The sequence below is a fragment of the Stenella coeruleoalba genome (genome assembly GCF_951394435.1).
Source record: "Stenella coeruleoalba genome assembly, chromosome: 5".
Lineage (NCBI taxonomy): Eukaryota > Metazoa > Chordata > Mammalia > Artiodactyla > Delphinidae > Stenella > Stenella coeruleoalba.
The window spans coordinates 142,143,247-142,158,476 of NC_137150.1; the positions used below are offsets into that span (position 1 = coordinate 142,143,247).

The 15,230-nt window shown below is 42.9% G+C and overlaps 1 protein-coding gene across 3 annotated transcripts in view; it reads right to left on the reverse strand.

Moving 5' to 3' along the window:
* HSF2BP (heat shock transcription factor 2 binding protein) overlaps positions 1-15,230 on the reverse strand; it is a gene marked incomplete at its 5' end in the record, with an annotated part of 82,380 nt that overhangs the window by 48,077 nt on the left and 19,073 nt on the right. For all 3 annotated transcript variants that reach the window (XM_079921248.1, XM_079921247.1, XM_079921246.1), the window contains 2 exons: positions 8,724-8,856; positions 10,506-10,655. In XM_079921248.1, the coding sequence (XP_079777374.1) occupies positions 8,724-8,856; positions 10,506-10,655 (283 nt within the window). The remainder of the gene's footprint in view (positions 1-8,723; positions 8,857-10,505; positions 10,656-15,230) is intronic.

Below are 15,230 nucleotides of genomic sequence, written 5' to 3' on the forward strand. Positions count from 1 at the left end.
TGCATGACTTTCAAGGCAAGATAGAAAGAGCCTGGCAGCTTCCACCTCCGTCTCTCGCCACTTGCTCTAGGAGCCCTGGGTCGCTAGGAAAGAAATCTGACTCTCCTGAGGCTGCCGTGATGCAGACTACAGAAAAAGCACACAGTTGGAGAAGCCTGGGACTACACTAGGATAGGAAGATGTCCCACTAGCCCCCAGCTGTTCCATCCCTCAGCAATTTGAGTCACCCCAGCTGAGGCCCCAGACAGCAGAGTAGCAGCAAATCCTCGCTGCCAAGCCCTGAGAAAGTTGCAGGTTCCGGAGCAAAATAAATGACTACCGTTGTTTAAAGACAAAGGTTGGGGGCAGTTTGTTACCTAGCAACAGATAACAGGAACATCACTAATATATCACTGAAGAAAAAAAGTACCCTGTATCAGAGCAGGAAACAACACCCAACAGAACACAACAAATGTCCTGGTAACTGAAGTCCCCTATCATGTATCCAGTATTATAATAGCAAATGCCAATGCTGCATTCCAAGCAAACTATGAAGTAAAATAAACGTGAATAAATTCCTGCTCAGATAGCTCCAGTATTTGTCAGTCTGTCTGGGACGCTGATGAGTCAACCATAGGACTACAAAGGATTGCTGGTTTACTTTTCTGTTAAAATGTACTTTTTTTTCCCTAGGTTCATTTTTCTTTAAAGTTTATAAATATTTCTAGAAGTTACCATAGTAATTATATAATTTAAGGAATGAAACTAGTGTGAATTATGTATGCTGATAAAAAATATAAAGAGCTGAGGCAGATTATGTCTGATAGTTTTGCTTTAGGTTGTAACAATTCTGTCTTATTTTCGACAATAGAAATAATAATAAGGTACTGGCATAATGACAGTCATACAGATCAATGGTAGAACTGAGAGACCAGAAATAGACACTCAAATTTATGATCAACTGAGTTTCAAGAAGGGGATCAGGACAATTGAATGGAGAAAGGATAAAAAAGTAATCTTTTTAACAAAGGGTGCTAGGACAACTGAATATTCACATGCAAAGAAATAAAAACTGGACCCCTACCTCACACCATACATAAAAATTAACTCAAAATAGATCAAAGACCTAAATGTATAAGCTAAAATTATAAAACTCTTAGAAGAAAACACAGGAGTAAATCTTCATGTCTTTGAATTAGACAATGGTTTCTTAGATATGACAACAAAAACACAAGCAACTAAAGAAAAAACACACTGGATATCATCAAAAATTAAAACTTTTTTGCTTAAAAAGACACTATCAAGAAAGTGAAAAGACAACTACAGAATGAGAAAAGTTTTATATGCCTGATAAGGGACTGGTATCTAGAATATACAAAGAACTCTTACAACTCAATAATAAAAAGACAAATGACAATTTTTTTAACATCTTTATTGGAGTATAACTGCTTTACAATGGTGTGTTAGTTTCTGCTGTATAACAAAGTGAATCAGTTATACATATACATATGTCCCCATATCTCCTCCCTCTTGCGTCTCCCTCCCTCCCACCCTCCCTAGCCCACCCCTCCAGGCGGTCACAGAGCACTGAGCTGATCTCCCTGTGCTATGCGGCTGCTTCCCACTAGCTATCTATTTTACATTTGGTAGTGTATATATGTCCATGCCACTCTCTCACTTTGTCACAGCTTACTCTTCCCCCTCCCCGTGTCCTCAAGTCCATGCTCTAGTAGATCTCTGTCTTTACTCCCGTCTTGCCCCTAGGTTCTTCATGACCATTTTTTTTTTTTTTTTTTAGATTCCATATATATGTGTTAGCATACAGTATTTGTCTTTCTCTTTCTGACTTACTTCACTCTGTATGACAGACTCTAGGTCCATCCACCTCACTACAAATAACTCAATTTCGTTTCCTTTTATGGCTGAGTAATATTCCACTGTATATATGTGCCACATCTTCTTTATCCATTCATCTGTCAATGGACACTTAGGTTGCTTCCATGTCCTGGCTATTGTAAATAGAGCTGCAATGAACACTTTGGTACATGACTCTTTTTGAATTATGGTTTTCTCAGGGGATATGCCCAGTAGTGGGATTGCTGGGTCGTATGGTAGTTCTGTTTTTAGTTTTTTAAGGAACCTCCATACTGTTCTCCATAGTGGCTGTATCAGACAATTTTTTTTCTTTTTATTTGGTTGCACTGGGTCTTATTTGCAGCTCGCAGGCTCATTAGTTGCGGCTCACCAGCTCCTTAGTTGCAGCACGCGGGCTCCTTAGTTATGGCATGTGAACTCTTAGTTGCAGCATGCATGTGGGATCTAGTTCCCTGACCAGGAATTGAACCCAGGCCCCCTGCATTGGGAGCGGGGAGTCTTACCCACTGCACCACCAGGGAAGTCCCTCAAATGATTTAATTTTGAAATGGGCAAAGGACTTGAATAGACATTTCTCCAAAGAAGATACACAAATGGCCAATGAATACATGAAAAGATGCTCAATATCATTAGCCATCAGGGATATGCAAATCAAAACCATGACAAAGTACTACTTCATACCCACTAGGGATGGCTATAACCAAAAAACAACTTTAAAGTGTTGGCAAGTATGTGGAGAAGCCTCATGCACTGCTGGTGAGAATGTAAAACGGTGCAGCCACTGTCACAAAATGGTCTGACAGTTCCTCAGATGCTAAAAGCCATATCATACGACCCAGCAATTCCACTCCCAGCTGTATAGCCAAGAGCAATGAAAACATATATCTACACAAAAACTTTTACACAAATTTTCACAGCATCATTATTTATAATAACCAAAAAGTAGAAACAACCCAAATGTCCATCGATTGATGAATGGATAAATGTGGCATAGCCAAACAATGGAATATTATTCAGCCATAGAAAGGAATGAAGTACTGGTACATGCTACGACATGGACACCTTGAAAACACTATGCTAAATGAAAGAAGCCAGTCACAAAGGACCCCATGTTATGTGGTCCCAGTATATGAAATGTCCAGCACAGGCGAATCCATAGAGACAAAAAGTAGATTGGCTGCCTAAAGCTAGAAGAATGGCAGGATTGGGGAATGATGGCTGAGGCGAGCGGAGCTTCTCTTCGGGTGATGAAAATGTTTAAACATTGACTGTGGAGACGGATGCACAATTATATGAACGTACTAAAGCCATCAAATTACATACTTTAAGTTGGCAAATTGTATGGTATATTTTTATCTCAATAAAGCTGTTAAAAAGTAAATATAGTGATAATAACAGTGGGGATATGACTGTCATGTTCAGTGGATTACTCAGTCTCTACTGCTCATCCTGGACCTGTTCTCTATAAACTGCTCTTCTGAAGCACTCACACTACATCACGTTTTTTGAAAGAAACATAAGAAAGTTTCCTCTATGAATACTGTGACTGACTTACTGTTTGGTTTTTGTTTCTTTGCATTTGCTGTGGTACTTTCTTATCAAGTCAGTGATTTGGCTGTCAGGGTGGGGGAGTGGGCCAAAGGCCATGGGTAACCTCAGTCTGGAAACCGCCTCTGTACACTATGTATGGAAACCCCCTTAGAGCTGGAGGGAATGCCCAGGCCTGCTGGGAAGTGGCTCCCAGAAGCCAGTTTCTCTCCCGCTTACGTGACCTGGCTTCTGTGGTGAGAAGTCAGGCTAGAGAGAAACACCCTGTAACCTGAGGGCCAGCTGAGAGGGGTGAGTCTACTGTCCTTCCCTGTTTGCTGCTGTCAGTCTGCAGTGTCAACATGACTCCCGGGAAGTGTTCCCATACCTCTTATAACCTCCTTGCGCTTTCACCTGCCAAACCTGCCTCACCAGGCTGGATAAGTTTCCACCATGGAGTGAGCACGCTCTGACTGTTAGGACGCCCAGTCACAGAAAAAATCAAGGGCAAGGCCTATGGTGACAGAGTGCCACTGCCAGCCAAAGGCTATCACCTGTCGACCCACTATGAAGGAAACAGCTCCAAGCAGAACCCCCAACTTTCCTACGGCTCATCTACAAGCATAATTCCTGTTCTTTCCATTTGTTCACATTCTTTCCCTTAACATGCAACTGCACTCTCAGGAAAGAAAGACTCCCAGCATCTTTTGCTTCTCCCAACCTGTAATTGTGACTCTGAGGCCATTATCAGAAAGATACTCCTCCCTTCTCTGGGACACAGCCCCTGCAAAGTTTAATGGACAGATGTTTATTTTGTAAATGGAACAGATAAAGAAAAGGCACTACAGAAGGATAATTTTTAGAAGTCCCAGAAAATTCTCCTATACACAAATTAGAGCCGATCTGAATATTATTTGCCCATATACTATGTAAGATTCAAGAAATAACCAAAGAATTAACTACAGTCCCAGAATCCTGGTTCTATGGACAGAGTTAAACAACTGGGGCAAAAGCCAAAAGACTCCAGATGATTCTTCTCATCTTTACCTCATCTTCTCTAGAGCTAAAGCCACGGAAGGCCATAGGCCACCAATGACCAGCTTAATAGAAAAAGGACTAGTAATTCCTTGTACCAGCCCCACAATCGCTTAATGCTACCTGCTTAAAAAAAACTCTAATGGTTGAGGATGTGGATTTGTCCAAAATCCGTGAACAATTCCTCTTCTCTGTCCTGCCTGGAGCCGCTTCTCTACAGGAACAGATTAATGCTCAGGTCTCTTTAGTGTCACATTCTATAAAATTGGCCGATTTACTTGCCTTCACCTAGAAAAAACAACAATTCACCCTGAAAGTCATGTCCCCAGGGATTCACTGAAGTTCTATCCTGCTTCTTTCAAGTCTTAATTCCAGATCTTAAGGATACAGTGGAGTTCTTTGTGGGGTCCTTCTGATCCAACACATACATAACCTCCTCTTACATTCCGTTAGTCTGGAAAACTCTAAGGCTGACTGTGTTTATCTCCTCACTGAGGTTGCTAAGAAGGGAGATGAGCTTCCAAAGAAACACTCCAATTCCCCAAAACAACAGCTCATTATCTAGGCCATACTCTGGCAACTGAAGGAAGGGCATTATCTAAGGAAAGATTACACAGTAACCCAAATTATCCAAGACAAACCACTGACAGACGATGAAGAGAATTTCTGTGATTAACTGGATATGGTAGATGACAGATACCAAGTTCTCCTGAATTGGCAAGACCAGTTATACGACTAGACTACATCAAACATGCCAGAAGCATGCCCAGGGGACAGAGAAGCCAAAACAGCCTTCAGCAATCTCAAAATCTCTCTCAACAATTGCCTCTAACATCCAGGAGTATCATAAACCTTTCTGTCTCTGTACATGATGGGTTAAGGCGGTGCTCTAGGGCAGTGGTCTCCAAGTGGCAAGGGAGGATGATTTTGCCCCCAGGACACAACTGGCAACATCTGGAGACATTCTCAGTTGTCACAACTGGGGGTTGCTTCTGGCCTCTAATGGGTAGATTCTAGGGATGTTTCTGAACTCCTACAATGCACAGAACACTCCCCATAACACAGAATTCTACTGCCGAGGCTGAGAAGCTCTGCTCTAGGGACATTAACTCAATGACACGGCACACACCAAAGACCCACTGCCGCTCAGAGCCTGTCACCTGATCCAGGAGGCAAGGCTCACAGCCCCCTTTTCTCAAAGCAGCCGCACAAGTCCAGGGCTGGGGCAGACCTTAGTCATCATCTGGGGTCTAAGACTCTTTTCTCAGAAGATGAAGCTGAGGGTCACAGAGTCAAGAACACAGGGCTGGCCAGTGGTAGAAGCAGAACTGGACACTGGGCCTCAATCCCGCCCACCCTCCGCACTGCTCCCCTGAGGTGGAGGAGCCAGGAGCAGTGCTGCTTGCTGACCCAGGGCGCTCTGCTGTCAACTCTGTGGGACTGTTACGTCCACAAAAGATAAGCTGGATCCAGTCCTGCCATAAATTATCAACAATCAAGTAGTAATCTGGGGGAGCTCCCTGGCGGTCCCGTGGTTAGGACTCGGTGCTTTCACTGCCAGGGTCTGGGTTCCATCCTGGTCGGGGAACTAAGATCCTGCAAGCCACGCAGTGTGGCAAAAAAGAAAAAAAAAAAAAAAAGGTAATTTTGATTCTGTAATCATTACCTAACATTGTTTGAATGAAGAAACCCAGAATTAAGAGGCAACGAGTGCAATTATGACTTTCAAATAGTCAAAAAGTAGTTCGAAAAATAAGTTTTCCACTTGCAAGCTAAGCAAGTCAATCTTCACAGGGCTGTGATAATAATTTGCCATCTTCTTTTAAGTTCTATATCTGTCCACTTATAAAAGTTGTTGGAGGGACTTCCCTGGTGGCACAGTGGCTAAGAATCCGCCTGCCAACGCAGGGGACGGGGGTTCGAGCCCTGGTCTGGGAAGATCCCACATGCCGTGGACCAACTAAGCCCGTGCGCCACAACTACTGAGCCTGCACTCTAGAGCCTGCGAGCCACAACTACTGAGCCTGTGTGCCACAACTACTGAAGCCTGTGTGCCTACAGCCCGAGCTCTGCAACAAGAGAAGCCACCACAATGAGAAGCCCGCGCACCACAACGAAGAGCGGACCCCACTTGCCGCAACTAGAGAAAGCCTGCACGTAGCAATGAAGACCCAACAACAAAGACCCAATGCAGCCATAAATAAATAAATAAATAAATAAATATTTTACAAAGGAGTTGTTGGAAACAATCGCATCCCCATGTCAAACAGGACCTTGGTTTACAATGTGTTACCACTTCACCATAGCTCAGTAACATTCACAACAATGTGTAAGGTAGTCAGAGCAGGTATTACTGTTCCACTTCGCAGATAAGGAAAATAAAGTCCAGAGAATTTACATCCTGGGAAGTGGACTAGCTGGGCCTGAAAATCCAGACACTTTATACTATTTTAATCTATTATTAAGAACAGTGACTATGGATGAGTAAGAAATTTCATAATTTCAATGTTTAAACAAATCCTTGACATCCAGTTTTTGCTTAGGATACAGTAAACTGAAAAGAGCTACACCTCCATTCTTTAAAAGGGGCAGTTTAGATAATTCAAAAACTCACAACTTATCTCGAACACATCAGAGTTGAGGCTGAAGGTCAACCAACTGATATGAAAAATAAGAAAAGGCAGGTGCTGCAAGGAGAGCTGTGAGGCAAGCACTTGCTCACCTGCGGCAGGCGCTGGAGGCCAGATAAGCCAGCCAGAAAACTCAGCTAAGAGGTGTAGCAAATTGCCAGGCGAGCGGCTGCCTGGGCTGCTGGCGGGCAGAGGGGTTGGCTACAAAAGGAAGGGGAGGGCAGATGGGGAGATGAGGCGGAGGTAGTGGAACTGTTCCAGGTCTTCACTGTGGTGGTGACATGACTGCATGCACTCGTCAAAACTCACAGGACTGCAAAAAGGTGAGAAAAAAACTGTGATGGGTGAGTTTACCATAGGTAAACTTAAAAGAAGAATCGTTGTTTTAGAAGGCAGAGGATCTATCTGACGGCTAACCAAGGTGTCTGCTGTACTGCCTACTCCCCGTGGGACAGAGTCTTGGTATCTGACACGCATAAGGCCCCAACGCCTCTGCAGAGCAGCACGAACATAGTACGTAATCATCCCGTACGATTCACCAGCGCGTAAGGGGAATGTGTACACGCCCACGACCAGGCAGGGAAAAACAAAGCCAGGTTGAGCTTGTCTGCTGGGCAACAGGCTGGCAATTCAAGCAGCTCAAACTCACAACTCAGCAGAATGAAAAGTCACATACATCATAGACCTTTGAGGTCACCTGCAAATAGCAGAACATCTAACCATCAAATCTGCAAATACCTTCTGCTAAAAAAGAGACCTTAAAGGAATATTGAAAGGTGGAGCAGTGCAAGCCTCCACCAGCTGAAGGCACTATGATGAAAGTGCATTCTGCAGTCCTCCAGCGGATAAAGTGCCGGGCTAAATCAGGACTGGCTGAACACCGTCCGGGTCTCAACCTCTGCCCCAGAAGAATAGCAGCAGTTTCTAAGGGATTATGAAGAAATCATCTACATGAGATCTACTTCGTGAGGATTTCAGTAGATGAAGAAATGTAACATTTCCCCTCTCATTAACAGCAGAGAACAGCATAGCATACAGCAGAGATGAAAAAGCAATGTAAAAAAGTAAGTCATAGCTCTATATTTAACTATTTCATTGACTTAGAACAAAAAGCCTTAATACTCCCTAGTATATACCACCTCCTACTATTTGAAGATATTAGTGTTAATTATATAGCCACCTGGCTTTATCCTTTACAGCAGTTTTGCCACAGAATTCAATCTAACTATAATCTTTGGGAAAATTTTACTAAAGAGACAATTTAGGGTTTTGGAATTCTTTAGTTACAACACCAAAACAACAGCAAGAGTTTAACTTAAGCTCTGCTTAAGGCTTTTACTTTAGCTAGACATTAGTAAATGATGATGATTCCAAACAACAAGTAGCTAAACTTACAGTTTTGACTTCTGTCCACGTAGAGAACTGACCAGAACGTGCAAACTCACCCTGTGCTCCTAAGACTACTCGTTGCTACTCACCGATACCTATCAGAATCACCTGGAGTAATGTTCCACAACATACACCTGGTCCCTACCCCCAATTTACCGAGTCAGATTCTCCAGGGCAGGAGCCTATTTGAAATGTTCCTGAGAGGTGTTTATGCACACACACCCCGACTGTGATCACTGCTCTGGAACTCACTTCTGAAAGTCACTACGTTTGAAGAGAATTACTCACTTGTTACGATTCCAGCCAAAGCAAAAACAAACTGATTTTCATCAGAATCCAGCTCCTTGACATCCCCATCCAGTGACTTCACAAAACTCTCCATTGTTTGACCAGTGATGTTGAAAAACTTCAAAGCTTTACCCTGAAAGTTCAGAAATGGAAATGTCACACCCTTTCACAAATACCAGTAGGAAAACACTTTCAAAGTGCAGGACACAGAGGAAAGACTCTGGTTTTAATTACAGAAGCAATATTTTTAAATCTATTCCCTCATTAAAACTTCCCAATGAAAAGATCAGAAAAAAAGAAGTTTGGGGTATGTAGAAAAATTACCCTGAAGACTGATATAGTAAAATACATGAGGGAAACAGTTCAAATTTATACAATGATAGAAGTACTGGGTTGAATTCACCCAAAAACATACTAGAAATATAGTAGAAAAATATGTTCTCTATTCTAGGCATGAAACCAGAGGTTTTCAAACCTTTGGCAGAAATTGTTTTTCAAATAAAATCTTAACTGAAACCACAACATGTAAAAGACAGCAACAGGCTCATCTGACAGTTTCAGTCTTCATTACTTGGCTCCCAGAACCTTGAAAGCACTTCCTTGGAGGGGGCAGGGTTCTAAGGAATAGTTTGAAAAGCAATGCACTTACACATGTCACAAGGGAACTGCACGGGGTGATATCAATATCCTAAGACTGGATTGTGGGGGTGATTACACACCTCCAAAAATTAGCTAGAAAGCACTAAATTGTACACTCACAAATAAATGAATTTTACAACACGTAAGTTATACCTTAAGAAAGCTCGGTAAACTTTAAAATACATTTAGTCCCTCCACTGTTTTTATTTCTGCAAATGGTGAGTAACATACTACTGGCCTCCCGCCAACCATCCGCCCCTGACGGATGGTTTGCCATTCAGGACCACTCGATTCTCCCAGAGTCAGATAACAGTCCTCCCGGGCTCCTTCTGTCCTCTCCGCCAGGGACACCACCCTGTCACAAGTCCTGCCTCACCCACACAGCTCTCCACTTCCCATCCCCTATTCTACTGGGGGGCGGCCTTCCACCTTCCACGCAGTCTTACTGGCCAGTCTCCACACCCACAACCCCACCCTCCCTCCATCCTCACCCACTGTCAGGTTGAGCTGCCCACATTCCCCTCCTGTCCTATCACGTTTTCAATCAAAAAGCCTTGAGGAATCCCGTCCTAGCACCCACTGGACAGATCATCAACCACACTGACCCCCCACCCTGTGTCAGGCGACCCACACACGGTCCCTATGTCTCACTCCAGGTCTCTGACTGCTCTACTTCTCCCCTCCTGAGGGACCCTCTGCACTTCCTGCCACTGCTGCCTGTGCAAGTTAATCAAGGTTCATTTAAAATCTCTCTTCCTCTGTGAAGTTCCTTGATGTCTGTGTGCACTCACATGCTATTAACATATAACATTCAGGCAATTAAATATTATATTACCCCTGGAATAACACACGTAAAGGCACTTTAAACTTTGTTAAATGCATATAATGTCAAGTAATAATGCTGAAGTGGAACTATCTCCACAAACACCATACAGATTCTGGGAGAGAAGGGATCTTATTTCATTCATCTTACATATCCCCCAGAGACCAGTTACAGGGGGCCCTACACAGATGGTATTCCAAAACTATCTGATGAACAAAAGAAATGGATCTAGTCTGTAGGCGCCTTAATAGCTGCACTGCGTCCTCTAAGTTGCACAAGCACGACCCAACAATGCCCTGACGGCCCGCGGGCGTGCTTACTCCTCCCAGGATGGCTCTGACCACCTCCTCACTGCTGGAGACGCCCCACAAAATGGTGCAGGCCGCTGCGCCCATTCCCGTGCAGTACTCTGCCTGCTGCAGGAGCTGCTGCTTTGCTTCATTCAGCTGCTGTCGGAGAGCCAGCTTCTCCTGAAATCGGAACAAAATAAAATCAGAAAAACGCACAGCATTCAACCTCAAAATCCCTCTATTGTGTTTCCTCTTTCAAAGGTATTTTTAAAGAAAAGAAATGCACATAGAATATAGTAAACAGTTGGTAAATGTAAACTAGCCCTTAGAGAGGCATAATGCATAAGTTTTTTAAAAACTTCAGAGGCAAAAATAACAGCCACAGAAAAGAACATACTACCGCATTAGAGTTTATAAACACTGCCAAAGACTTGAATTCATCTTCTCTGAAGTAAGACGGATGATGAGGCATTTCAGGTCCCACGTGGCTGTACCCAGGACAGCACCAACTAGGACACCCGAAGAAAGTAACAAGCCAACACAGCAGTCCCCACATAGAGCAGTATTTCTAATAAAGGTGCCTGCCGCCGCCAAGCGGCTCACTCCACTATAAAAATGCCATGTGACACAGCCAAGACCAGGCAGGAAAGACAGGAGCAGAGGCAGGAGAGGAGCGAGAAGGAAGGGCCTCCCTGGCGTGCCCTGAACCAGCAAGCTAAGCACCAGCGGAACAAGAAGACGGAGGCCAGGCAAGATTTCTCAGCCTCCCACCAGCACTGGGCTTCTGAAGCCAGGGCTCTTAACAAGTGAACTGTCCCGCTGATGTCACCTCTGACCACACAAGCACTCCTAAAGGTTCACCTTCAGGTGGGTCTTGGGTGATGTGGGGCTTCCTGCCCATCCCATCTGTCAACACCAGTTTCACTATTCCTTGTTACCTGAAGTTCCCTTAAAAGATGAGAGCATTTCCTTACTTAATAATAGATAAACTCAAAAATACAAAAACCTGGTACTTCCCTGGTGGCACAGTGGTTAAGAATCTGCCTGCCAACGCAGGGGACCTGGGTTCAAGCCCTGGTCCGGGGAGATCCCACATGCCGCAGAGCAGCTAAGCCCGTGTACCACAACTACTGAGCCTGCGCTCTAGAGCCCGCCAGCCACAACTACTAAGCCCTCGTGCCACAACTACTGAGCCCGCGTGCCTAGAGCCCGTGCTCCGCAACAAGAGAAGCCACCGTAATGAGAAGCCCGCGCACCGCAACGAAGAGTAGCCCCCGCTCACCGCAACTAGAGAAAGCCTGCACGCAGCAACGAAGACCCAATGCAGCCAAAAATAAACTAATTAATTTTTTAAAAAAGAGAGATCTATCCCTCTCCTGTAACCGTGCCTATGGCCTTAAAAAAAAAAAATACAAAAACCTAACTTCATTTATACCGAAGTAAAATTAGCTCAATAGCCCACCAAGTTAAAGCATATGAGATGTTTTAGCTTTTTCTTCTACAGAGGTGAGTGCAGGACAATTAAAGTAGAGGGGGCTTTTCGCCTAGTGGAGAAAAGGGAGCAGCGGACCACAAATCGAACTCTGTTGACTTTGTAACTTGGCCTAGGGTGGCATTCATATCTACCTGGGGACAATGCATTTGGTAATCAGAGCTTCATACACCTTCATACATATAGTCACATTTACTTTAGGAGAAAAGTGGTCACTGAGCCTATGACACATGCTAACACTGCTTTACATGATTTATTAACTCTGGGTTTCTAATATCTGGCTTCATCACAACAGTTGCCTAGATTCCTAGATTTGCGCTTCAGCCACTCAAGCCAAGGTGACATATGCAAAAACTGTATCACAGCATTTCCTTCAGAATTCTGGCTTTTCTCACAGTTGAAGCAGGCTGCATTCTGATTAGTCCGGTTACGGGGGCTCTTCTCTAAGATCAACAAGAACTGTTGAGAGTAACCGTCAGAACTGTCTTCTATGATCACATTTGGTGGTCACAGGCAGAAACGCCCTGACACAGGGCTGCACAAACAGTACAATAATATCAAGAGGAACTCAAAGAAAATAATTCCATTCACAATAACACCAAAAATAAGAATATACTTAGGAACAAATTTAAGAAAATTAGTTCAAGCCCTGTACAGTAAAAACTACGAAGCATTATTGAGAAAAAGTAAAGATCCGAATAAATGGAAGGAGTCACCATGCTCAAGGCTTGGAAGATTCAACATTGGTAAGAGGGTAGTTTTCCCCAAACTGATCTACAGGTTCAACACAATCCCTATCAAAATTTCAGCAGGCTTATTTGCACAAAGTGATCATCTGATTCTAAAATTCATATGGAAATGCAAAAATACAAGTTTGAAAAAGAAAAGCAATGTTAGAGGACTAACACCACCTGATTTAAAAACAAAACAAAACAAAACAAATCTACAGAAATCAAACCGCTGCGGTAACGGCATAAGGATAAACACACAGATCAATGAAACACTGACACGTGTGGCAGCTGAGTTTTTAAAAGCTGCCAAGGCAATTCAAGGGAAAAAGTAGTATTTTCAGCAAATGATGCTGAAACAACTGGATATTCGTACATGAAAAAAAACCCTCAAAATGAGTCACAGACCTAAATGTAAAATTCCTAGAAGAAAACCTCTGTGACCTTGCGTTAGGCAAATGTTTATTAGATATCACAACAAAATCATACCATTAAAAAATTAAAACCATTAAAAAATTATAAATTGATGGGAATTCCCTGGTGGTCCAGTGGTTAGGACTCAGTGCCTTCACTGCCAGCATCCGGGAACTAAGATCCCGCAAGCAGCACAGTGCAGCCAAAGAAAAAAAAATTATAAATTGAACTTCATCAAAATTTAAAACTTTTACTCTTCAAAAGACACAAGTAAGAAGGTAGAAAGACAAGCCATGGACTAAAAGAAAATATTTCTATATCTAAAAAAAAGACTTGTATGAAGAATATATAAAGAACTCCTACAACTCAAAAATAAGACAAATTAAATTAAAAATAGGCAGGACTTCCCTGGTGGCGCAGTGGCTAAGAATCCGCCTGCCAATGCAGGGAAAACAGGTTTGAGCCCTGGTCTGGGAAGATCCCACATGCCACGGAGCAACTAGGCCCGTGTACCACAACTACTGAAGCCCGCACGCCTAGAGCCCGTGCTTTGCAACAAGGCACCACAATGAGTGGCCCCCGCTCGCTGCAACTAGAGAAAGCCCGCACGCAGCAACGAAGACCCAACTCAGACAAAGAAAATTTTTTTTAAAAAGGCAAAAGATTTAAATAAACATTTAACCAAAGAAAATAATATGAATGGATAATAAACACACGAGAAAATGTTCAAGAAAATTAGTCTTGAGGAAAATGCAAATTAAAACCACAATGAGATACCATTACACCCACTAAAATGGCTAAAATCTAAAAGACCAAAAATACCATGGACAATCATAGGCGAAAAAAAAAAAGAAAAGAAAAAGAAAATAATGAGCCTCAACGTTAAGTTCACATCTTATACAAAAATTAACTCAAAACGAATCACAAACAAAATACATAAAAATATAAAACTGTTAGGAAAAAAAACAGGAGAAAATCTTTGGGACCTAGGGTTAGGTGAAAAGTTCGTAGACATAACACAAAAAGTACAATCCATAAAAACAAAAATCAACAAGTTGAACTTCATCCAAATTTAAAACTTCTGCTCTGTGAAAGACCCCATGAGAAAGAAGAAAAGACAAGCCACACACTGGGAGAAAATATCTGCAAACCATATATCCAATAAAGGACTTTTATCTAGAATACATTAAGAACACTTTAAATTTAACAGTTAAAAAAAATCCAACTAGAAAATGGGCAAAAGACACAAACAGATATTGCACAGGAGAGAATATATAGACAACAAATAAGTACATGAAAAGATGTTCAACATCATTAGCCAACAGGGAAATGCGAATCACTACAACACATCTATCAGAACAGCTAAAATAAAAAACAGTGAGAACACCATATGCTGATTAGGGTGTGGAGGAAGTGACTCGCTCATGCTTTGCTGGTGAGAATGTAAAAGGGTACAGCCACTCTGGAAAACAATTTGGTAATTTCTTACAAAACTAAACATGCACCTGACACGGAACCCGGCAATCGCACTCTAGGGCATTTATCCCAGAGTAATGAAAACATATATTCACACAAAAACCTATACACACATGTTCACAATAGCAAAAAAAAAAGGAAACAACCCAAATGTCCTTCAATGGGAGACTATTTAAACTGTGATATTTCCATACCCTGGGATGCTGTGCAGCGATCAAAAGAAGCAAACCATTAATACATGCAACAGCTTGGAAGGATCTGAGTGCAAAAAGTCAGCATCAAAAGGTTATAGGCTGAATTAGCCCATTTCTGTGGCATTCTTGAAATAAGAGAATTAGACAGATACCGTGCGGCAACTGTATACATCAGTGGCTGCCAGGAGGCAGGCGTGGGGAAGCGGCTGGGCATGGGTGCACCGGGGTAGCGCGACGGGGTCTCTGTGGTGATGCAACGGTGCTGTGTGTTGAGCGCGGAGGTGAGTTCATGAATCTACACGTGATAAAACTGCACAGAACTATGCTCACACACGTAAGCAAGTGCAGGCAAAACTGGTGAACTTCAAACAAGTCTAGGTAAAACTGCTGAAACCTGCACAAGCACTGTGGATGGCACCGATGTCAGCCTCCTGGTCTCCCTAAACTGTAG